Here is a 25,384-nt window from a genome sequence, read left to right on the forward strand (position 1 = left end):
ATGAATTTTAAGTATCCTAATGCACATTATAAAAAAGTGTAATATAAATGTCAAATGATTCAGCTCTGTATTAGGTCTCATTACTTTTAAGATGTGCAGCAATTTCCTCATCAGCAGTAAAAAAGAAAAGACTAGATAAAAACAGAAACACCAAATGTGACTTAAATTTGAAACAAACATTAAAACTGTGATTTCCAATCAGCCCAACTTTATATACATGGTTACACAAACAGAACTTTCTGTTTCAGATGTATGGCCTGTGGGTATAGGCATCCAAGAGTGTCAGAAATGCCACCGTGCCGGTGGTTAGCAGAGTTGCCTCACAGCAAGAAGGTCCTGAGTTCAAGTCCACCATCAGGCCGGGGTCTTTCTGTTTAGAGTTTGCATGTTCTCCCTGTGTTTGAGTGGTTTCTCTCCGGGTACTCTGGCTTCCTCCCACAGTCCAAAGACATGCAGTTACTGGGGATAGGTTAACTGGTAACTCTAAATTGCTCATAAATGCGAATATGAGTGAGAATAGTTGTCTGTCTCTATGTGTTTGCCCGGTGACAGACTGGTGACCTGTCCAGGGTGTACCCTGCCTCTCGCCCTAACACAGCTGGGATAGGCCCCAGCAACCCTGAAAATGATATGTGGAAGAGAATGGACGGATGGGAAAAAATGTGACTATGAGACAAACGGATACTGTAAGTGTGCTGTCTCATTTAAATCTAATTGAAGAGGAACTAGAGCCGCAAAGAAACAAAAAGGAAAATCTAAAATAAAGTGTGAAATACAGAAAAATAAATAAATAATCTTAGGAAAGAAAGCTGGACTAACCATTGTGTGTTTGGGATAATAATTTTGAAGTTTATAAAAATCCTGGCAACTTGAATTACAACATATCTGTGATTAACTAGGTTAACTATAACGTTTTAGCTTCAATGGCAAGTGTTTCTACCTTGGCCACATAATACATTTATTTATAGGCGCCTTTAAGACCCTCAAGGTCACCTTACAATAACACAAAAACAATAGCAGCAATAAAATACAATAAACATGGCAAAAAAAGATTTAGACTTAAGGTAAAAAAACAAAAACACAAGCATGAAAGTATAAAAGCTGAGTAAGGTAAAAATGAACTAAGACAGATCAGGTGTATGCAATTCTGAATAGATGGGTTTTGAGACGTGATTTAAAAGTGGAGAGAGACAGATCTGTGAGCACAGGATTAATTTTTTGCAGCACTGTTCAGAGAAAAAAAGAAACCCAGACAAAAGAACCAGCTGATAACCAACATGTACTTCTTTTACCCCTCGAGGTTGTTTGCTTTTTGTGTTGAGTGGTTGATAACAGTGGGCATACCATTTCTCCCATGTATTATAAGGACTGTACAGTCTTTATGATCATAAGAGAGTGGATACTTCAGCATCTGCGGACACCATGGTTCATCAGTCAGCCTGTCTGCTGCTGCTCACGTGTCTGCCTGGTAAGGAAGACACACACACCTCACGTCCGCTTGCATGAGTTGGAATTATCTAAGCGCAGGTTATCAGATTTTTATGAAAATGGTATGGTGAAACTTTTTTATGGACTTATTGAATTAAAAGTTGAATTTATTTATTGTAGTGTGACCTGGAACATATGGAATATATGGTGTTAATTTGACATGAAATTTGTACATTTTTCATGATAAAGGATTTTATGGCAACGCAACTGAGCTACTTAGAACCACAGCAGACTCTACATGTAAGATTCCTCGATCACTATGTTTCTAAATCTTTTAAAAATGATGTTTTATCTCGAACTTTTGTCAAAAATTACAATCCAATAACTTACTTGAATGTAACAGCTTTATCTGTTCAACCATTCCCAGCAGATGGACCATCCTCAGTGGTGCTCAGTGGGGTTGATGTAGTGACTCTGGGGATACTGTACAGTTTTCAGTGCTCGGCCAGTTGTTACCCTGCATGTCAGTTCACCTGGACCTGGGGGAATGTGACTTCCCAGGGCCCAGAGCTGAGCTTGCAGCTTACAGAACTACAGGCAGCCCAAAACCTGACGTGCACAGCTGTCAATCCTGTTACCAAAACAGCAGCCGCTGCCCAAAAGATGCTGCAAGCAGCAGGTAGTGACAGCAAGATTCAGTTTGATCTCGTAAGTTGTCTTAGCAGCAATAACTTCAAGCAAATGTTTTTTTATTTTCAAACTTTTCAGCCGGACCTTCAAACATACAGATACGTGGCCCAGGAATTCTCACTACAGGAGTTGCGTCCAACTTCACCTGCTCGGCTGAGTGCTACCCCTCCTGCAACTATATATGGAGAGTTGACTTCGATGGCATGACATTCAGTACTGTAGAAGGAAACCCGGTTTCCATCGTTCCACCTCCCAGGACTCTCTCTGGGTCTCTGACCTGCAAAGCTCAGAACTCCCTCTCACATCTTTACATCTCCACGACTCAGTCTCTGCAGGTGGCATGTACGTAAAGGTTTTTAAGTCTGCGAGTTAACAATAAAGACACTGAGAACTTCTTATTAGGCAGTGCATCATTTGTGTTGCTACTTGCTAAAGTTAAGTTAAAACCAAATATCATCTGATCTTGTGAGACTTCATTCTCTTTTGGAATCACGTGATCACAGTGAATCCCAGAAAGCTGATTGTGTTCATCTGGACGTTACATTTTCATTGGGAGTTTTGTGCGCAAACCTTATAAACAGTACATTTGCACAATGACTGAAACTTGCACTGCTGACGGGCTGTGAGGTCAGCTTCACGATCACTGATATGCAAATTGTTTCAGAGGTGGCGTTCCTCCTGGTCCAGGGTGTTTACACCCTCATCATTGTCATTGAACAAGAGTGGCCACTCGCCTGTAGGCGGAAAAGGACTGCAGAGTCCTGGCCTGAGTAGTTAGCTTTTCTGTTTTATACCATCTGCTTAACCAGAGGTTGTTTACTGTATAAATCCAGCTGGAAATCTTACAGTCTAAGTCCTAATAGCTGTGAATATTGGTTCAGTTTCTTCCCAGAAAGCTTCAACGCATTCAGTATTCTTGTTCTACACATGACAGGTATCAGAGTTCAGTTTAAAGCTGAAAGTTCGTAAGTGTTCATGAAACTGAGCTTACTGTTTGATATTTTAGCTGTGTTTACATGAGCATCCATCATGGTTTGCTAACCATTAGGGGTGCAACGATACACAAAATTCACGGTTCGGTTCGATACTTTGGTGTCACGGTTCGATATTTTTTCGATACAAAAAAAATGTTCATGCTTTTTTCATTTGTCATTTATTAAAATTATAAATATATTTTAACTCAAAAGTACAGTTTTAAAATTTAATGTTGCTGGAACAACAAAGGGATAAAATAATAAATCTGATTGAGGAATCACTCATCTTTGGAAAAGAGAGTTTATTACAGAGAAATGGCTCTTTCCAAAATAAAAGCTCTACTATACGCTTCTTCTGGGGTATACTCTCAGCAGCATATTAAACATATCAGGTCCCCATAAGGAGAATCAGGTGCTAACGGCTGTCTAAATGACTCGGGTAAAGTTTGTAGCATGCGTGCTTGTTGTTTTTGTCTGCTTCCACTTGTCTTTGCACTAGGATGATGTCGGCGTAAATGTGCAGTCATATTCGTTGTGTTCCCACTAGTGCTGTCAGCGTTAATCTGAAATGATGTTAACGCCACAACACGGCAAATCTTCGTTAACGAGCTACCGCGGATCGCCCTGTGCGTGGGGCTGGATGGCATCAACACGTTAACGAGCTAACTGTGCTAACGCAGTAGTTCCCACCCATGTAATTGAGCATTGCGTGGCACATCCGACATACTGTTTTACTTTTGTCCATGACGCGCTTACCTTCAGAGTCATACGTCACATGAAGACCAAAATAGTTCCAAACGCCAGATCTGAATGAGGGTGGGGGAGGTTCAATTTGCCATGTTGCAACGAGAGCTTAACTTCTGTCTGCTAGCTTGCCCTGCGCTCAGTGAATCTGGGTTCGACTACTCCGCCTAGGCTGCACTGTCGAGCGCAGATCCACTGAGCGCTCAACACAGACAGCATCGTCAGAAGGAAAGTTGATAAAATAAATTAAAAATTTTGTATTGTTCGATACATATGCGTACCGAACCGAAAGCACTGTATCGAACGGTTCAATATCGATACGAATATCGTTGCACCCCTACTAACCATGTGTATGACTATCAAAGCAACCTCTATTTCACTGACACCTCAGTCACTGCCTCTGTGTCAGACTACATTGATGCAGTAATTTGTGATAAAGGCAAATAATACAGTGGTTAAAAAAAGCAAAATAAGGAAAAAAACATATTCCACAATATAACTGAAATATGTATCTTTCTATTAGCAAAGCATTTGCCGCGTTGAGTAAGAAATTAAGCTTTTTATCTTGTCTGTTCTGCTTCTAACCTCAGATGGACCAGCGTCAGTAGCCATGAGTGTGGTTGATGTAGTGACTCTGGGGATACTGTACAGTTTTCAGTGCTCGGCCAGTTGTTACCCTGCATGTCAGTTCACCTGGACCTGGGGGAATGTGACTTCCCAGGGCCCAGAGCTGAGCTTGCAGCTTACAGAACTACAGGCAGCCCAAAACCTGACGTGCACAGCTGTCAATCCTGTTACCAAAACAGCAGCCGCTGCCCAAAAGATGCTGCAAGCAGCAGGTAGTGACAGCAAGATTCAGTTTGATCTCGTAAGTTGTCTTAGCAGCAATAACTTCAAGAAAATGTTTTTTATTTTCAAACTTTTCAGCCGGACCTTCAAACATACAGATACGTGGCCCAGGAAATCTCACTACAGGAGTTGCATCCAACTTCACCTGCTCGGCTGAGTGCTACCCCTCCTGCAACTATATATGGAGAGTTGACTTCGATGGCATGACATTCAGTACTGTAGAAGGAAACCTGGTTTCCATCGTTCCACCTCCCAGCACTCTCTCTGGGTCTCTGACCTGCAAAGCTCAGAACTCCCTCTCACATCTTTACATCTCCACGACTCAGTCTCTGCAGGTGGCATGTACGTAAAGGTTTTTAAGTCTGCGAGTTAACAATAAAGACACTGAGAACTTCTTATTAGGCAGTGCATCATTTGTGTTGCTACTTGCTAAAGTTAAGTTAAAACCAAATATCATCTGATCTTGTGAGACTTCATTCTCTTTTGGAATCACGTGATCACAGTGAATCCCAGAAAGTTGATTGTGTTCATCTGGACGTTACATTTTCACTCATCCAAGTGACAAAACTCCTGCTGAAAACGAGTCCAAATGAACAGAATCAACTTTTTGGGATTTCCTTACCTGGATGATTGAGCATGCATCAAGACAGGACTGTGTGTAGAGTCCAGCAGAAGCTGCAGGAAGTCATTTTTCCACAGTTAGTCCAGTCGTGTGGTTCAAGTGTTGACTTGACACATATTTTTGCTTTTTCCTGTTCAGCGGCAAACCGCAGCCTGGCCACTCGTCTTGAAGAATCTTCAGCTGTGCTGCTGCTGGCCTTCATCATTCCTGCTTCCTTCACACTGTGATCGAGTAGCGACAGAACTCGCCTGAGATATGATGTAATCAGCTGTTGTATTGTTGTTATTTTTGCAATTATCTGTCTTGTTAGTGGACCTTGAAATGAAAACTTACAATGTATATTTAACGAATATATGAAGCAACAGTCCAAATTAAAACAAAGTCGAAAAGGTAACAAAATCCAGGGAAAACATGAGAGCAAGGAAAAACTAAACTAAGAAACACATAGACAAAGAATGAGGGGAAACTAAAGCTGCTCATACACACAAGGCTAATCAACGGAAGAGCTCACAGCTGGGGAACAGCACACAGGTACAAACACTCAGAGGCATGGGGAAGTAAAGCTAAATACAAAATGCTAAAGACAAATAGGTACCATATTAAAACAGGAAGTAACTAAAAGTGGGAACATCTACCTTGGTGGTGGAGCCTTAACAAAATGGAAGGCACTAACTAAAAGCAGACTGAAACCAGACACTAAGAAACTATGAGAGAATGGACGTGAAGAAAACAACCTTGAAAATCCCAAAAGTACAGTGGCCCAGAGGGGTCAAACACATTGCAACTTCACTGCAACTTTTCAGAAAATAAATAAATAAGCTTTGTCAAAATACCAAGCACCGTGACAATCTGTTATTAATTTTCTAAGCATTTTTTACAATTATTATTATTTGCTACTATAGTGTTAACTACAATAAAGATGTGGAGTTTTTATCTCACTGTTAAATGTTTCTTTTTCATATATGTGTGTTTTTCTCTGTCAGATTTTCCGGCCTTTGTGAATCAGCTCAAGATAAAATGGCTTTGAGAGTGAATGACTCACCTGCAACCTGACAATGCAGCACTTTATGCTCGTCTCACTTGTTTACAATGGGCCAGTCTCTATTTGTACTTTCTAATCAGTGAAGCTGAAAGGACTTTCATATCAGAGTACAGAAGGGACGGCGCATACGAGGCGTAGCTATTAAGATATTTGTGACATTCTTTAGCATGTGAACAAGAACGTATGGGATCAGGACGACTTACATGTGGCAAGATATTTTCTTCTGTATCCTGAAAATCTGAACAAATAAAATCTGACCGTGCAGTGAAATCACCTGTAAGAGTGTGTGTATAGTCTTAAAACTGCTCTGGAACTGGAAAGCATGCCCAGTTTCTCATTTAGCTAGTCTTGTTTTAGCTTTGGCTCCACCTGCTGTACAAAAGCTAACATTTGCATTTTAAAAATATGCAGACATATGCAACAGTTTGGTAGGCATTCACACTGAAGGTGGTTGGGTGAGTTAGATTCATCAAGATGCTACTGTGTGTTACAACCTGCAACTGAAATAACTCCACTTATTGTAATTACAATAACAGGATAGGATCATCTTTGTTGTCGTTATACAAGTACAACAAAATTTAGACTGGCATCTCTTCTGTGCCCATCAGAAAATGGCTCGGTGTTTGTAGCTGTTGTTCATGTGCATTGATTTATGTGCTTTTCACTGCAGAGCCTCACTGACATGGAGACGCTAGAAGAACTGCACCCACTGGTCCGCTCTGCACAAGCATCAGTAACATATATACTGTATGTGCAAGGCTATGTTTACCCATTCTGTAGCTGCACTACCACATTTACTATTTACAACTACCACATACTCTCATCACCCACTTGAGCACAGACTGGGTGTCATCAGGACACTACAACATAGAGCCAACACCATCCCCACAGACACAGCGGCCAGGGAAGCTGAAGAACATGCTCCCTAAGCTAAAACCCTTAGTGATCCTTGATGTGTCAGGAGTATCAGAACAGTTGAGACACATTTTTTCTAAACACCGAGTCTCTGTGGTGCTTAAAGCCCAAAACACGCTGCGCCTAAAATTGGTCCACCCCAAGGAATCGGTCCTCCAACACAGTAATATAGCGTACGCTGTGCCAGGAGGATTGCCATGATTTATACATCGCGGAAACCAAACATCTGGCTAAGCGGATGGCACAACACAGAAGAGCTACCTCGTCAGTGGACACTCTTTTAATGATGGGGATGTACACATCCTGGACAGGGAGGAACGCTGGTTTGATCGGCAATCAAAGAGGTCATTTAAGGAAAAGGACATCTCTGAACTGGAGAGGGGGCCTAAGGGTCCATCTGTCACCATATTACAATGCTGTGAGTGTGTGAGTGATACTCAGGTCTTTGATCATGACAATTTGCATATTGATTAATGAACTGACCTCACAGCCCATTGTTCATTCAGTGGGCTGGTTTCAGTCATTATGCAAATGTACTGTTTACAAAATTGGTGAAACCTGCAGTCAGCTGAGACTGAAGAAGTCACTTGGATTGGACCAAACGTTTCTCCCACTGAAAACGCTGCATCCAGATGAACAGAATCAACCTTTCGGTTCCACATTTTCCTGGATTTTATTAAGACTCAACAGCTTGGGTATTTACTAAAACTCATTTTCTTCCATTTCTCACACCTGGGGAGACTCATCAAATTATCGAAGTCCAAACACATTAAAAAAAGATTCTTTATTTGGTGTTCAGTTTACTGAAAACGTATTTAGTTTTCTTGGCTTACTTCAAACTGCTCACACAGACCCATTCATATTGTTACAGAGTTTTAACACAACTAAAATTTGATTAAAACCTTTAATTCTCAATTAAACTTTTACAAACTTAAATTTGGGACAACAGGAGTGGTACGTTTAAATATCGCCTCTGTATGCCTGCCTAGATATTCCAAAAACCCCATAAAGGATCTGTGAGTAATAACTTGGTTCCATTTACATTTCTGAACAATTTCTTGCTATTGAAGGTAAACATCTGCTTTTATTGCATTTGCAAATTGCAGAGTCTATTTTAATCAACAGTCAAGTGAACCTCTGTGAAAAGTTTTTCTTTATTTTTTATTAAAATGCAGCTGAAACTGAATTCCCAGCCTCCAACTTTAAATAAACTCGCTTATGACAGAAAACGACAGCGCCTTTCCAGAGGAAAGATTCACATCTCTGCAGTCTTATTAAACAAAAGTTTATTCAGCAAACAAACAACAGATTTTTTTGGTTTTCTCTGAAATGCAAAGTCTGAGGCGCCAAATTTCCATTCAATGCAATTACACGCCATACTTCTTCTGCAAAGCCGTGATAGATGATCTGTCCAGGTCGGCTTGGTGAAGAAAGTCAAACAGTTCTTTGAGCACTGTGAGGAAAAGAAACCCCCCCAGAAATGATCAATATGCTGGAAAAATGTGGATGAAAAAGACAAAGTGAACCTATGAGCCGTTTGCAGCGGTGCATCATGTAAAGACTCCACCTTTCTTCTCTGGTGATGACATGAACATAACAGCCATATCGAAGCGCCTCACGCTTGCAAGACTCCTGAGAGTCTCCAGTATGACGGCCGGCTCTTCATTCCTGCAAACAAAGCTGTTTTTTTAAATCCACCACAGAGCTACACGTGTTCACTACTTTAAGAGTTTAGCTGCACCTATTTGTCTGAGTATGACTGAAAATAACAGGATGCTTAATGCATAATAATACTACGATTAACCATAACTTTGACGTAGACACCATTTAAAAAAAAAAAACAAAAAAAACAAACTTACTTGATGTAGAAGTCATGTAGAGTCCTCAGGATAAGACTGAGGATATCAGGTTCGAGGGAGTTGTGGAAAATCTTGGCGTAAGCCTCAGATTTTATTTGCTGTACATAAAAACACAAGACAAACAAAAAAAGCAAGAACAAAGACGACAATTTCAGCTAAAACAAACTCCAGCAGCCTATTTTCATTTTTTTAAACATTTGGTTCAGAACAGCTATTTCCTGTTAGCCAAAAATCTTTGATAACTTGATAGAAATTCAATTTTATTTTATTTATACTCGCCCAATCACAATAACAGTGGCCTCAAGGCGCTTTTTTATTGTAAGGTAAACACTCTACAAAAATATAATGAAAACAGAGAACGCCCCCACAATCATATGACACTATGAGCAAGCGCTTTGGCAACAGTGGGAAGGAAGAACTTCCTTTTAACAGCAGAACCAGGCTCATCTGCTGCGACTGGGTGAGGTGAGGGGAGGAAGACGGGACAAAGAAAAGCGCATGGAGGCTCACCTTCAGATATCTGTAAACAGTTTCGGGCTGGTTTCCAATCCTGCGGAGGTCCGCCTCCAGCTGGAAGCTGTTTGTTGGTGGAGGAGGCAGGTCTGTTCCTGTTGAGGAAGGTTCGGTTGATGGTTCAGGAGGAGGATGAACGGTTTCTGCCTGCTCTGGTTGTTTGGGCTGTCTGGTGAAATGAAGAATAACTTTTAATAGGACAAAAACTGATACAATAAAATAACAACTAGTGCAGAAAAGTTAAGAGCAATACTCAAAAATGCTGACACCTACTTTTCTGATGCCTGTGAGGGGACCTCTGACAGCTCCTCGATTTTGATCATCTTGGCGCTGGGGGATGTAGACAGGGGAGAAGACGCCTCCTCTACTTCCTTCACCACTTCCTGCACCAAGGGCTTGTATGCCCCTGATTCCCCCTCGGGCACCACAATCTTTCCGCTGATTTCCTCGATGTCTATCCTCCTCAGAGGTTTCTGCAGAGAAAAAAAAAGGTTTGTCAAGCTTTATAAAATTAAAAGGACCCCACCGTTGATTCTGGTCATTCCAGGAAAGATTAAAATTAACATAATAAAAGTCACATGTGCACTGAAGATTTTTATGGGCCTGCAAAACAAAACAAAACTAAACAAAACAAAATAGCATGCAAGCAATGGCAAAATAAGTGTTTGTCTTCTCTCAGCAGCGTGTTCAAACGGAGCTCCGCTGGATCACAAATCCACTTTCACATAGTTCATATTAGTTTACAAATACACTAGTCTAAGTGTGATGGCAGCAGCCACACAGGGGTAAATTAGTCCATTTTTCACTTTATTATTTTGCTTAGCAGTATTCTTCATTAATATAATTCATTAATCATTTGGTTAAACCTAACACTGGTATTATGAGGCGCGCACATAGTAGCATTGTATGGTTTTTCTAAAATGTTTTGTTATATTAATTATGTTTCTCTTTGAGTTACCTGGGTTTGGGCGGTGGCTGTTTCCTGTCTGGGCAAAAGGTGTGGCTGAGGACTCTGGGGACAAAATGCCTGCTCAGCAGGACCAACCATGGGCTTACCAGGAGCAGGGGTGTTTTAGGTTTAGTTAGGTTATTCTGTGCTTAGTTAATATTAGTGTGTGTTTTTGTTTTCCCCCCTATTGTGTTCAAATGGTTTGGCCAAATCATTATAAAAGCTACCCTCATGTGTCTTTGTAATTAGGTCAGTTTGTGAGTTAAGTTGTGTCTCACTTTGTTTTGTTTAAGTTTCTGGAAATTACTTTTTGTAGAGTTATATTTAGTTGACCTGTTTTATGGGCCTGCTAAGTATGGTTTTGAATTTTGGACTTTTTGAGGGTTAAAATAAAGAAAACCCTTTTTGAAGATATTTTTTTGCCTGTGTCCTCTTTGTTTTGGCTGCTTGGTCCCTCACAATAAGGGGTGCCAAGAGTGACGCTTGCAATCCAGGAAATGCTTTTTAAACAGACATTTGCTACTCACGGTTGAGCGAAGGTGTGTTGGTTTGTCTATTGGTTGGACTGTTCTCATCTGTGAGCCGTTCACAGCCTGCAGACGGCCACTGGAGCCTGTGTACTAACACCAGGAGAAAGATTAAAGTGAGAGGAGAAAAATCTCAAGCCCAATAAAGACATCAGAAGCTAATGGAGCTAATGCTTTTGACTCATTATTTAATTGTTTTTCTTCTTCTATGACTACTTAGTTTTGGGCTAATGACTGGATTTTGACACATACCATCTGCAGTTTCTGGAGTTCGTTAAGGGCTTGCTTGTTTCCAGGTTCCAGTTTCAACAGCTGCTGAAAGTCTGTGACACACACAAACAGAATCGAAGATTAAAACCAACCCAACAGCAAACAGACAGAAGACACAATGTCGTTTTTTGGGCTCATAAAAACACAAACACACTGCACCTTGTCTGGCCTCTTCCAGCTTTCCTAGTGCCACTCTGGCTGTACCTCTCCGGGCGAAAGCCTTGGAGTAAGTACTGTCCAGGAAAATGGCTTTAGTGCAGTCCTCCTCCGCCTCCTTAAACCTGCAGCAGAAGGAAAGGAAAAACAAAGCCAGTCAGAAACAAGAAGGCCTTTTTAATGTGTGTCAAGAAAAAGTATCCTTACTTCTCCAGCTTGAGATAAGCCATGGCTCTGTTGGCGGGCAGCAGCACGTTCATGTGGTCTGCCTCCATGCCTCGGGTGTAGCACTCTACAGCTGCTTCATATTTCCCTTCTTTGAAGTAGGCATTCCCCTAGAGACACAATAACCCTCATCACTTAAGATCTTTTGGAAGAAAGCAGAAACACTGCTAAAATCATGAAAACCTTCATGAATCATCATCAAAAATCCTACTCTGTCCTTCTGGAAAACCGCCTCCTGTCTCCTCTGCTGCTCCTCTATCTGTCTCTGTTGATCAGGATCGACTGCAGGGGCCTCCAGGGGCTCTGCAGCTTTGCTTGCAACGGCAGCCACCTGATGTCCAAGGGCCTGAAGCGGACACAGGAGAAGATCAAAGAGGATGAACCGCCAAGTTGACTGTGCGCACACAAACACACATTGTGCACTAACCCACCTCTCTGATTTTCTTTATTTCATTCTGTGCCTCCGTGTTGTCAGGCTCGAGCTTGAGAACCATCTCGTAATCTACAGAGGATATTTTTACTGTCATCTAAGGGCGCTCAAATTAAAATATACTGTCTTGTTGGTACGCTTGTTACCTTCTAATGCAGGTTCATACTTCTTCAGCGCAAACCGCGCTGCTCCTCTCCGCGCGTACGCTTTGAAATACTTGCTGTCAAGAGCGATTGCCAGGTTGCAGTCGGACTCAGCCACAGCGTACCTGCACAAACACAAAATGGAAAAAATAATGAAAAAAATAAAATTAAAAAAAAACTACACAAACATTCTAATTGTGTGATTTCATTCTTGGTGCTCCGACTCACTTTTTGAGCCTGAAGAATGATGTAGCTCTGTTTGTGGGAAGCACGGGGTTGTAAGGATCGGCAGCCATTCCTCTCGTGTAACATTCAATCGCGTAATCGTACTTCCCATCTTTAAAAAAATTGTTACCCTGAAAATTAAACAGAAACTATAGCTGTAAAGTGTGTGTGTGTGTGTGTGTGTGGGGGGGGGGGGGGGGGGGGGGGCTTCTGATCTTTGTAAATCCTACAACATAACGTATATAAGTGCTCATTAACCATCTGCAGATATATCGGTATCTAGGCTTATAAAGGCCAATACATGAAATTTTAAAAATTAAAGATCAGACGAGAGAATCACTGCTCATCCATGTTATGAGGGGAACATTGGATATGGAACGCCACAAATGAATAATCAACAACATCTGACAAAAAAAAAATGTTGTTAGCAAGGATAAATGAATACAAGTGCACACTCTCTATAAGAAACTTGGAATATAATGGGATAAATCATAGTTTCAGGTAAAAACTGCAATAATCAAATGTCTGTGACAAAGAGTAATCAAATAGCTCACATGTTTGATGTGTTTTTACCTGGAAAACACTTTAAAAAGGCAGTTTTTGGTTATAATATAATTGTATTAAAAAAAATTTATATTGCCCTTGAAGGAGTATCAGACCCTTTCAGATTATATAACTTATTTTGATGTATCCTGCATGATCACCTGATTGGAGATTTATCCTTCAGCAGGACATCTAAACCTACATCGTGACTGCAAGCCCCTGTAAAACCCTATGTCGTACATTGGGTTGATCATGATTGGCCTGTACAGTACTACATCTATTTTTCCTTTTTTTAATGCCTCACATATAATATCCACCTTTTCCTTCTCGGCCAGCGCTTTCTCTGGATCTACTGAAGCTTCCTCCGAGTCTGACTCGTTGGACTCTGCAGGACAATCTTCCTCCTTATCCATTTCTTCCATTACCTTTTCCTGCCACAACAAATCAAACAAATTAAATAAAAGTTGTAGCAGATTGCATACAAGTTTTACTTCTAAAGCCAAGTGTGTTTTATAGGTTTTTAAAAATACCACATCAAACTTGTCCCAGGATTGATAGTCGTATGATTTTATTCTTGAAGCCTGTTTGGCCTCCTCTGTTTTTGTGTCACCATCTCCAGTAACCTCCTCCTCCTTCTTCTTCTTCTCCCTTTTCTTGGCTCTGTAGTCCCTGTTCCTCACTGGAGGGAGTTTTTTCTACAACAGAGACAAGAAGCTGCTGACACCTGGACGGACTTCAGTTCACCAAGAGCCTCGCGAGCTGTCTGCAGCGGGGGGCATACCTGAACCTCCTGAACCACCCCTGTCCTCAGCTCCTCATCCTTCGTCTTGATGTCCGCCTCCCAGTTCTCCAGCTCCCTCACAAAGCTGTGCAGCTCCTCCACATTTTGCCGCATCTGAAGCTGTAACTCGGCGGCTTTGTTTCCCACGGACATGTCCCTCCCTGTGAAACACACATTTGTTTGGGGGACAAACTCTTAGCGGCACTTGTCGCCTTTGGGTTCGTGCGGCAGTCGGGAAGAAAACACGAGAATCACGCCGTCACGCTTCTTTGGCTAGAAGCTAGCTGGCTAGCAAAAACATTGCTTTACTTAAATAAAATAAACGGACTGTTGCTGCTCAAAACGTGTGAAATACCTGTTACTTCTCTTCCCGCTTCACAGTTAGAGTTTAGCTTCCGTTAGTTTGGCTAAAAACTACAAGAAAAAAGTGCCGTTTATTCACAGCTTTCTGTTTACGTTCGCAGCCATGACAGCAAGGTCCCAGCAGCCTTTGCTCTGCGTGAGCAGCACTGCACGTACCCAGAGATCGTCTATGTTAGTGTGGGGTCACTTTGGTGACTTTAATGTGCGCCCAAACATGAGAAGTTTAAAATTAAAGGCAGTGTATTTTTATTGCAAGTAAACATATCTAAGTTCCCTGACTGTGGATGATTTCAAGCTGTCACTCCAGTGAAGACTCGCCAGTGGATGGCTAGCATCAAAAGATAAAATCTAAAACTTTTTGCATTTTGAACTCACATTTCCAAACCTGCACGGACTCTGCCTCCAATCTATAATCGCAAATCTATTGACTGGATAATAAAGGCACAAATGTCACTCCATATAATTTGTTATAAGCTGACACGCCTGTAGATTGACAGTACATTAACTACGAAACACAAAATATACTCAGCTTATAAATGAAAACGTTTGATACACTGGTTTAATTTTGGTCCTCAGACCCACTTCGAGTTAACGACTTTTCTGCCCATTCCGAATAGACGATCTTCACTGTAGTCTAGCCAATTAACTATATAAAAGGCTAACATTTTATTGCTCTCCGCATTTCTTTGAATTATATTTCTATATTTTATTTTTATTTTTCATAATAGTGACGTCAGCGATAACAAACTCAATTTCCATATTCATTACCTTTGACCTAAATGTCCCACGTGACCTACAAAACAGTGACGACCCCTCCTGCTAGCTGTCTGCAGCTAACCAGGAGGACCTTCATGGTGACATTTTCATACTCTGGGCATTTCGCACAATGGACCAGACTAAACAAGAGGAGGAATATGGATATGACTTATTCCCGGAGAGAAAACCGGGAGAGCACAAAAAGACCTCAATCGCAGAGAGCCTGTTCACTTTCAACCACAAGTGTCAGGTCATGTTACAGTTCGCAGTGGAAACCAGTGAGTATCAGTGTTAGCTACTTTTTAAAAAGGGAACGTCACCTCAGCAGTAAGAAGCAAATACCTGCCGGTTCGGGGGACTGCATGCCTTTTGCAGTGTACAAAGTCACAGTCTATATTGGCAGCACTTTTAGCGTTAGCTGATTCAGTTAGCAGTGAATGATAATGCTAACTAGCTTGTGTGCTTCTCTCTCAGGTCCTTACGCCAAACTCCTCCTCAGTGCCATGAAGAGTTCAGGATGGTACGTGCCACTTCAAAATAAAGTACCACGCTTGACCTTCCACTGTTAGTCTCATATTACTGTAGTGATATCTATATACAGAGCAGTCCCAACAAATGGGAAAGGGGGGATACTCTTGCTGTTGCTTTTTATTATTAACAAGCAGTCGAAATGAACAGTTTTACAAGTTTAACTTTGCTGCAGATTATTCGTTTTACAGCTACTATATACATATAAAAATCTTAAGTACAAATGCTTAAAAAGCCATTTCAATTTTTTCCAGAGTAACAAATTCACTAACATTTTCACTTCCCCAAAACATAAATACATTTTTGCCTACCCAAACCTTCTTGGCCCTGTGTGAAAAAGTAATCGCCCACCCTACATGAGTTACCTGTCGATAATATTTCAACGTTTTTTTGTTTTTGGAAAGCAGAGTTCAATTTCTTTAACCACATCCAGGCCTGTTTACCACCAGACCTTTAAGAAATCTTTTAAATAGAACCTGTTCAACAAAGTGAAGTCGTCTAAAAGCTCTTAAAAAGTGATGTGATGAACCTTCCCAGGAGTGCCTCTAAGAGTGCACTGATGTCTCACCCAGGAGGTCACAAAAGAACTCAGAACAACAACTATAGAACTGCGGGCCTCAGTTGTCTCATCTAAGGTCAGAGTTCATGATTCAACAATAGGAAAGAGACTGGGCATCCATGGTAGAGTCCCAAGGAGAAAACCACTGCTGACCAAAGAGAACATAAAGGCTCGTCTCACATTTGAGACGAGGATTCCCAAAACTTTTGGGAAAATATTTTCTGGACTGATGAGACAAAAGTTGAACTCTCTGAAAGGTTTTGTGTCTTGTTACATTTGGTATTAAACTAAGGAGAATAGCATACCAACAATCAAACATGGTGGTGTGATGGTCTGGACTGCTTGTAAGCTCGGTCATCATTTCATGCTCTGAACCTCAAGCACACTTGTGTTCTGCAGCACGATCCAGCAAGTCCACCTCTGAATGGCTAAAACCCCCAAAATAAATTACAATGCTGTAAAGAAGAGTGGGACAAAATTCTTCCCCAGTGATGTGAAAGACTCATTACCAGTTTGTTTATAACACTTGATTGCAGTTCTAATCGCAGTTACTTTTTCACAAAGGGTGAGGTAGGTTTGGACAGTTTTTTCCCTTAATAAATGAAATAATCTTTTAAAAGCTGCACTTTGTATTAACTAGTGTTATCTTTGTCTAATATTACAATTTGTTTGCTCTTAAACATGTTAGTGTGACAAATATGCCAAAGCACAGTTTTACAAAATAAAGAGCGTCACAGTGTTTTCACTTTTCCTCTCTGGATGCAGTAAAGTGTTTAAAGATCGGCACTTTTCCTGTGAGGACTGTGACGGGACGGTCAGCGGCGGATTTGACGCGGCCTCGTCTCAGGTAGGAAACACAAGAACAGAGGTGTTGCAGACCGTGCGGGCCTATGAGAACTGACCGTATTTGTGTTGGGTTTTTTTTCCCCCAGATCGTTTTGTGTCAGAACAACATCCACCAGCAGTCCCACATGAACCGAGTAGTCACGCATGAGCTCATACATGCCTTTGACCACTGCCGGGCCCATGTGGACTGGTTCAATAACTTCAGACATCTGGCCTGTTCAGAGGTGAGTGGTGAAGTCTTCTTTTCACAAGAAAACTGGGACTGAATAACAAGAGTAGTTCCATAATACTACTAGTGTCCAAAAGCTCCACTGAGAATGATCTGGAATTTCCAACAGTAGGGAGGCATCAGCTGTTTAGATTCCCTAATGTTGCTCCCCCCTGACTAAGTGTCTGGAAGCATCGTGAAACTTACTGATGAGTAGTGAGACTGGATTCTGGGAGGATTTGGTTAAGCCTCACAGAGTGAAGCTCCTCAAAGATTCTAGTTTTTGGTGCCTCTGTTTCAGATCCGGGCAGCTAACCTGAGCGGAGACTGCTCCTTCACCAACGAAGTTGCTAGATTCAACTTCGGCTTTAAGCGGCATCATCAGGTACTTTCACCGGTCAAAAATTATTTGCAGATTTTAGCTCGCAGCTTCCATTTTCAAACCAAACTCGTGTGCTTTCCTTGGACAGGAGTGCGTCCGAGGCCGCGCCCTTCGCTCCATCCTGGCCGTGAGGAAAATTAGCCGAGCCGAGGCGGAGAAAATAGTCGATGAGGTCTTCGACTCATGTTTCAACGACCATGCGCCGTTCGGACGGATCCCGCACAGCAAGAGAGACGCCAAGTTTGCGTACAGAGATTACATGAACAGGGACCGATATTATGCAAACCTTTAGTGTCGCCGCATTTTCATGAAACTCCCAAAGGGTGCTGCGCAGGGCCGACTGCAGCTTGGCAATGTGGTCAGCCTCAGCAGAATGACTGTGTGTCGAAACAATCGTATCCCTTCAAAAGGGATTTTCAGACGATGATTTGTCCTTGGAGGAGAAAACAAAGGAGCTGCGTACAGATACATTTCACCTGCTACCTTTTGGACACTAATTCAGCGTAGTGGGATTGTAAGGACTGATTTTACTCTGGAAGTGTTAGTGATTTTTGTCCTTTGTTTTTAGGTGATTAATGGGTGCTGTTAAGGAAATACAGGATTGCCTTTTTGTACATCGGTGCGTGTGCTATGATGACAAATAAGGATGTATTTCTCTTGGTGGCTCATCAACTTGTTGCCACGTTGACCTCGATCAATTTCCTCTAAATATACTTGATTGTATGTATATTAAATAGAATCAAATTGTATGTGAATTAAAGTTTATTTCCTCTGGAAATGTTTGATTTTGGGTTTTTGTGTGTAGATTTTTACCCCTCAGCTGTAAGAATCTCATGGGATTATTGTCATCGTGGCTGGGACACTTAACTTTGTGAATGAGGTAACTCAAGAAAGAGGCCACGTAGGAGCTTCATATTGATGTCATAGGTGTGTCTACTAAAAATCTCGGCTGAGTTTGAATCTCAATGACCTCGACCTCCAGCTCAGAGTTAAGTTTTCTGAAAATCATGTGAGTGCGATAACTTGACAATGAGGTGACGTAGGATTTTGTGTGTCTACTAGAAGGCTGAGGGGTACCGCTGGTGGTTGCCAATATTTTTTTCTAGCTAGACTCAAGCAGTACCACAAAGTTATTTTGAGGACAGGACATACCTGTTGCATCTGACCTTGTTTGAATATAAGAAGGATAAGTAAGTGTACGTGTCAGAACGTTATGTTTAATCCCAATAAAGGATCCTTCAAATTAACATGTGAGACAAGTAAGATGAGGCGAGTGGGAAAAGTTCTTCCACAACAACACAGTCAACCTTGTTCACATCTGTGCAGTCACTGTAAAATGTCATTGCTGACATCTTTATTGGACATTAGCATTTAAAGAATCTCATGCCCTCCAACAAAATTAATGAGGGGAAAAAGTTATGAGGGAATTAGTCTCATAATCCCTCCTCCTGTTTCTCCTCCACCACTTCAGCCTATCTCAAAGACAACAGTTCCTGTGCCTAATGACTAGTGTCTGAGTGCAATATGCTACTCAATATTCTCCTCTTAGAAGACACTACAAAACCACACGATAAGTGGGTGGGACGGGCAATAGAGATTAGGTGAATTTTAAGAAGCCCAACAGAGAAAATGAAGCTTCAAGGCAGTGGGATTAATGTGAAGAAAACAAAGGACAAAAATGATATTTGGATTTGTGCAATGTCATACACACAAGTAATAAATAAGTACAAAACAATAGAATTACTAGTGGAATTGTGTACATATCAAATGCTAGCTGCCAAATACTTTTAATTATTACGATGACTTATTTTAGTTTTCCATAATGTAGTCAGGATTTAAGGTCATTCAAACTCTCTCACTAGTTTAAGTCTCTTAGGAATACGTTCATTTATAAATGACAGAAATTGGCTGATTAAAAAAAAATCACCATATTAGCATTTTAATTAAAGAATGCTGAATTTTACTCAGGTTTCTAAAGTGCCAAGTAGGTAAAAACTGCAGAGGATGTAACCTCAGTGATACAACAGCCCTGCCGTTGTATTCTTAACAATATAAAGATGCATATAAGGGAGACATTTAGGATTACGTGCAAAGAATTAAGGTTTAAAGTTGAGCATTTTAAGCTAGCAGTTACTACTTTGAATATGTAAAACGCACAAAACATGATTAACATTAATTTGGAGTTTTGTTTCAGGCCATTTAATGACTGTAAACCAAATAATAAGTGTGATTTTAACCTTGCTTTGGTCTCCAACATCTCCCGAGGGAAATTGTATATATTTTAGGTGTGTTGCAATTACTTATTTTACACTACGAATAGCCTTCAGTTTTTCTGTTTATTCTCTTAATACTAATATCTTAAATAGTGTAGCTATAAAAGAACATAAAGGTATTGAATGCCATTGAGGTTAAAGATTTTTTGTAGGTACACCTGTTCAAAAAAAAAAGAGAGAGAAAAAATATTCGGAGAGCAGCAGTTTGCTGGGTGAAAATGCCTTGTCACACGTCAGAGGAGAATTGTCGGAGTGCTTCAAGCTGATAGTAAGGCAACCGTGATTCACCAGGTGGCACTTCTGTAAGATAAAGACAGAAAACATACTACACACTCATCAAAACTCAGCTACACATTATAAAATCATTGCCTGCTCTGATGAACTCTGTTGCCACATTCACATGGTATGATCAGAATTTGCCATAGACAACATGGTACTACCAAGGTGTAAGTAGTGATAATAAGTGGCCAGTGAGTATTTTTAAGCAAAAATGGAAGGAGAACACACAAACACTTTGAATAAGAGCTTAAAACCTTTGTGATAACGTGTTTTCCATTTTTATTATATCAGAAATGATTTTTATTTATAATAACAGGATCATACAGGACATGATACTGATGTCAATACACGTACGTTACAATTTTCTTACAAATTAAAGGAACGTTCATTTGGAAAATCACATTATCATGTTTTTTGTATAGAAACTAATTATTCTTAACACTTATGTATTACGGTTGTTCAAGAATAAAACAGACTGTGCGAAAGAGATGATCATGATCTCTGTAACTTTAGATGCAGCATTTGTGTATTCCTCTGCCGCATGCTAATTACTAATTTCTCAAATATGGTTTGTTAATTTTGTGTCCAGAAACAGTAATACCTTAACCTCGATGCGTAACAATGTATGACTGCAGTACTGTCTTGGTCCTTTAGATGGCAGTTTTGGCCCAAGAATTCTGATCATCACAGCCAAGTTAGTCCAACTCAAACTTAAAAAGAAAGTGCTGTTGCTGTTTTATTGATACATATAATTGAATTCCTTTCACTGAGTCCTGTTCCAGGTGAATGTGAGCCTTTTATGAGCAGAGATAGGGCGCAGTAATCAAGTTGCTGCTGAGAAGAGTGACGACTTTCATTATTCCATCTATTTAAGCAGGCAGCACCCACTGTGATCTAATTAGGTACTCCAGCAAAAGTGAAATCCCTTCACTAATCTGTGGAGGACAACACATTAACCCCAAGAGCAGTAATGAACTCATCTCATTAATTAGAATAATGTCAGATTTAGTTGTAGCATAGAGAGACAATGAAAAGCGAGGACGCCCACTTGCCTTTGTGAAGTTTTAAGGTGTCTGCTCTTCACGGGAGTGGAGCTGATAATGAGAAACCGTTGAATTATTTAGCCTTGAAAGTAGTCTGAGACTGTTTACACAACGCTTTTTTCTCTTGTTCTTTTTTCAGAGAAAAACATGTCATTTTTAAAACATTTCAGAAAGAAATATTTTTTCCCTTTCAAGGTCTCGGGTGACTTTGAAATGACTGTGAATGAAAGAAAGCAACACAGGAGAGACCTAGGGAAAAGACTGGTTGACTTGGCAGGCTGTGGCCAAGATGGTCATTTTTCTGTCCTGACTCCAGTACTCTGGGGAAAACCTGTGAACAATAGCAAATACATTGAGCCCAGTCTCCTGTCCTTTAGCCTAAGGAGAACAATCACAGTCAGATGATTGAGGACAAGAGTGCATATCTAAAGATGGCCACCTTGTTTTATCTGCTGATGCTATGGTGTAAGGCACAAATGTGACGTGAAAAGAACAAGCTACAAAATAGACAGCTATATAATGGGGCAGTACAATATGACTTGCAAAGTTTAACCTTGTAAAAACAATACAATGTAAGAGTATTACCACTGCAATTATTACACAATTACACTGTGACAGCTATTATTGTAGTTGTAATACTAAAAGTAATTTAGAGATATTTGGAGGTTGCTTCCTTAACAAGAGCTAAATGAAAGGCTAATGCTAGCTGTTCAGCACAAAAACTGGAAACAACAATTAATTTAATCCTCCTACTATCAACATCAGAGCTACTAAATCACAAGTGTTACTAAGTGACAATTCTAAGTAACTCATTAGTTTAATATCAACAAAATGCAGAAAGCAAAAATAGCATACTGTGTTTCTATCTTTGCGCTAACTAAGCTAACAGGCTCTGTCGGCTTGACAGCTACAAAATTGTTCCGTAGTTACGTAGAATTGTTTCATTTAGATTTAAGAATTAATGAGTGTCAGAGCCTGAACACAGAAAGGAACACCCAGGTGGCTAGGATGGTGTACAGGAACATTGTAAATGGACTGGTTCTTAAATAGCAGTTTTTAACTCTACTTGAGCACTCAAACCATGTTATACAGCAGATGTCATTCACCCACACACGTACATACAAGCACTTTTTTCCTACATCTAAGTGCTTTCTATCTAACATGTACACACAAATTCACACGCCGATGAAAGCATTGGGAGAGCCACAGCCACCCCATTGGTGCCACATATGGATTTGTCCCCAATGAGCGACACTGCCGAAGGTGGTTGAGAACAACATGGCTAGGATTCTGTGGGACTTCAAGTTCCAGACAGATAAGCAGCTGCTCCCAGCGGACAGCAACATCAGACCTGTCTCCTTAGCACTGCTAGCATTTCTTTCGGATGTAGTCGCTTGAATTCACTGAATGTCATTGACTTTCTGTGGTGTGTGGTTGCCACAACATTACAGATTCCTTCCAGTGTGGATGCAACTGAAGACGCTAAAGACAATGACAAGTAGCAGATCTTCTTAAAACATAAAACAGCCTCCCCCTTAGCAATAAAAGCAGAAACATTTCTTGTTGTACTGTACCCAGTACAGCCAACAAATAGCATTTGTTGTGCTCCATAAACTTCTTTATGTAAGTGTCACAGGATAATTCATTAGGCTGTTGACTGCCAAAACGCTGGGAAAAAAGTTGAAATTATAATTCAGACTGCAAATTCTCAGGGGGTGGGGGGGGGACTGTCTAACCTGACAATTAACTTTCCCAGCAGGAAAGCACTGTTTGAGACTGCTGTGGGGAGGTGAGCATGTAAATCAATTAATTACGTGTGCAAGAGGAGGATTAATTAAGGAGCTGTTTAAAGTTGGCTGAGATCATCTTCATATTGCTATAGGTTTCTAGAATTTTAACACAGCCCTCTTTGGCTTGACTCCATTACTGTCGGGGCACGCATAATTTAAATATAACAACACTGGCTGACCCAAATTACAATGCCCCCCCCCCCCCCCCCCCCTCACTGTTTTCATTCTTTTACCACAGAAATGGTGCTGACATAAATTGCTGTATCTTGAACTGTGCTGACCTGTAGGCACAACCTAAAAACCACCAAGCTGTACTTTCCTTCCATACTACAACTATATATTCCTACTGAGTAAGTCTTTATTGCTCATTTGGATGCAAGAGTTAAAAACGTGAATACATTGAAAATATCTGCATGCAGACTTATCACGTATAGTCGTTTGAAGTCAAAGTACAAGGAGGTGAGCCAGGTAAGTGCCCTTTTCCTTTTCCCACGTTGCCTCAATAATAACAATAAGTCGAGGGATTTGTGGCTCATTGAATGGTGTTTGTTTAGAATGAAAGGACTGGAGCTTAGATCAGGAAATCCCTCTAAAACGCACACAGGTATGCCCACCAGATCGTGGATCATCTCAAACAACCATTAAACATCCTGTGTACGAGTTAGGCACCGTTTTAGGATGGACAGTCAAACAGCAGAGACACTGAAAAGCACACAGGTAATATGAATTCTGCATTAAAGAGATGCAGTTCAGTAACACCTCAAAGTTGCTGTTTTTTGTGGGGGGTTTAAATGCACATTTTATCCTCCATCTCTCTGTTGACTCTGTAAACTTATACAATAATTTCTGGCGCTGATGAGAGGGCTTCAGGTAAATTAGCACTGGCAGACTGTCAAAAATTCACAAGAGAAATGTAGGCTAGAGGACTTCTGCAGCAGTAATTAACGCATGCTGGCATTTGAATGTTCATTTTGCTAATAATATGCATGGTATTAATTAGGCCTAAGTGATTAACATAACAACCGCTGGACAATGTCCCAGGGTAAGAGCAGGGCTGTTTTTTCTTTTTATTAACTCTCCCTAAAGCCACAGGCTCATTAATAAATCCTAGCAGCCACCTCTGCTAACCTTGACAAGTGAGTCATGTATTTGTTTGAAAGTAATTTGATAAACTCTGCAGGCTAAACTAAAAGCCCAGGAAGATGCAGTTGAAGTCATTGAAGAAGGACAAAAACCCCGAAAGCTGAGAGAATTATAACCAACAAAAGAAAGGAAGCAGATGCATGATTAAACCAGATAAACAGAGAAATTAATAAAATAAGGCGAGAAAAGAAGGGAGGAAGAAATCTTGAACACAAAAGAACACAAGGTTGAACTGAAAAGCCGATTAGAGAAAAGCAAAATTTTGTGTTATTAACTTTTAATAACATTTAGAGGGTAAATTTGTGACTTGAACCTTGCCACACTTTGTCTTTGCTCATTCAAGGAGACTGTAAATCAGAGATATGAAACATTAGCATTCCCTTCCTGGTATCCTAAGAAAATTTAACAAGAAGAAAAATCGAAATATTAGAAAAATTAAGCTGGCTTGACGTTGGGTTTTAGGGACAGAAAATTAAATGTTGTACACAATAAAGATATTTGGGCTGCATGCCAATCTCACACAAAAACAAACACTAGCTTTTCTAAGTAAATCTAACTGATGTCCAGAAGTAATTTCTTTATATTTTTCTTCCAAGGAAGACCATGACCTGGTCTTCTTCTGTTTTTTAAGCCACAAAACACTGACCTATGACTCATTTAAGTGTAATGAATTCAAGGGGTAAACCACAGACAACTTAGCAACAAACCAACTTTAAATTGTATCTTCTGTTGCAAAAATGCAGATTTTGTTTTCACTTCTTTCTTCTGCTTTTGCCGACATCTGCAGTCAGTGCCTACAACTATCTGTAAAACACAGTGGTGGCTCTGTCATGGTTTGGGGCTCGATTTCAGCCAGTGCTGTTAAGGATTTTGTCAAAACTGATGGCATTATGAACACACAAAAGTTCTTTTAGATTTTGACCGTGTATGCAGCACCATCTAGAAAACATGTGATTGCCAGTGGCTTCATTTTTCAGCATGACAATGATCCCAAACACAATGCAAATGCAGTAAAAGCATACCTAGATGGACCTCCAATAGTAAAAATGGCCTGTGTTTGTATAACGCTTTACTGAGTCCCTAAGGACCCCAAAGTGCTTTACACATTCAGTCATCCACCCATTCACACACATATTCACACACTGGTGATTCTACATGGATTAGTCTTCCCAGAGCTCGGACCTCAACGTTATTGAAGCGGTGCGGGCTCATCTTTACAGACAACAGAACAAAAGGAATTCAGCAAGAAGAGCTTTGAAGCCAACCTATTCTTAAAAGAACTATTCCTGAAGACCACTTAAAGAAAGCTTGCTTATGAGAGTTCAAGCC

At 40.6% G+C, this 25,384-nt stretch overlaps 3 protein-coding genes across 5 annotated transcripts; 2 read left to right on the forward strand and 1 right to left on the reverse strand.

The window, feature by feature from the left end:
- The first annotated feature begins 1,422 nt into the window (after positions 1-1,422).
- Positions 1,423-5,534, forward strand: LOC146650195 (uncharacterized). Its single transcript, XM_085386137.1, has 7 exons — positions 1,423-1,468; positions 1,859-2,107; positions 2,197-2,460; positions 4,246-4,275; positions 4,385-4,675; positions 4,764-5,027; positions 5,446-5,534. Exons 1-7 carry the CDS (start codon positions 1,423-1,425, stop codon positions 5,532-5,534), a joined length of 1,233 nt encoding a protein of 410 aa, XP_085242263.1.
- Positions 5,535-8,396: 2,862 nt separating this feature from the next.
- rpap3 (RNA polymerase II associated protein 3) lies at positions 8,397-15,383 on the reverse strand. Of its 3 annotated transcripts, none has more exons than XM_085386781.1 (17): positions 15,347-15,383; positions 13,886-14,046; positions 13,635-13,799; positions 13,422-13,535; positions 12,565-12,692; positions 12,340-12,461; positions 12,195-12,265; positions 11,975-12,109; positions 11,746-11,873; positions 11,542-11,663; positions 11,365-11,435; positions 11,113-11,205; positions 9,910-10,109; positions 9,634-9,805; positions 9,124-9,221; positions 8,832-8,932; positions 8,397-8,717 (listed from the first exon to the last, which is right to left on the reverse strand). In XM_085386781.1, exons 1-17 carry the CDS (start codon positions 15,366-15,368, stop codon positions 8,632-8,634), a joined length of 1,989 nt encoding a protein of 662 aa, XP_085242907.1. In that variant the 5' UTR covers positions 15,369-15,383; the 3' UTR covers positions 8,397-8,631. The 3 variants fall into 3 exon arrangements, with proteins under 3 accessions (XP_085242907.1, XP_085242908.1, XP_085242910.1); XM_085386782.1 differs by lacking the exon at positions 15,347-15,383 and adding an exon at positions 14,241-14,397; XM_085386784.1 differs by lacking the exon at positions 11,113-11,205.
- Positions 14,885-18,324, forward strand: atp23 (ATP23 metallopeptidase and ATP synthase assembly factor homolog). The gene is made up of 6 exons (XM_085386785.1): positions 14,885-15,282; positions 15,479-15,524; positions 16,857-16,938; positions 17,024-17,161; positions 17,447-17,530; positions 17,616-18,324. The coding sequence occupies exons 1-6, from the start codon at positions 15,135-15,137 to the stop codon at positions 17,817-17,819; spliced, it is 702 nt and encodes a 233-aa protein (XP_085242911.1). The 5' UTR covers positions 14,885-15,134; the 3' UTR covers positions 17,820-18,324.
- Positions 18,325-25,384: the final 7,060 nt, after the last annotated feature.

This window comes from Rhamphochromis longiceps, linkage group LG17 (genome assembly GCF_057381845.1).
Source record: "Rhamphochromis longiceps isolate RC_006_pf linkage group LG17, R_longiceps_female_GT1.1, whole genome shotgun sequence".
Lineage (NCBI taxonomy): Eukaryota > Metazoa > Chordata > Actinopteri > Cichliformes > Cichlidae > Rhamphochromis > Rhamphochromis longiceps.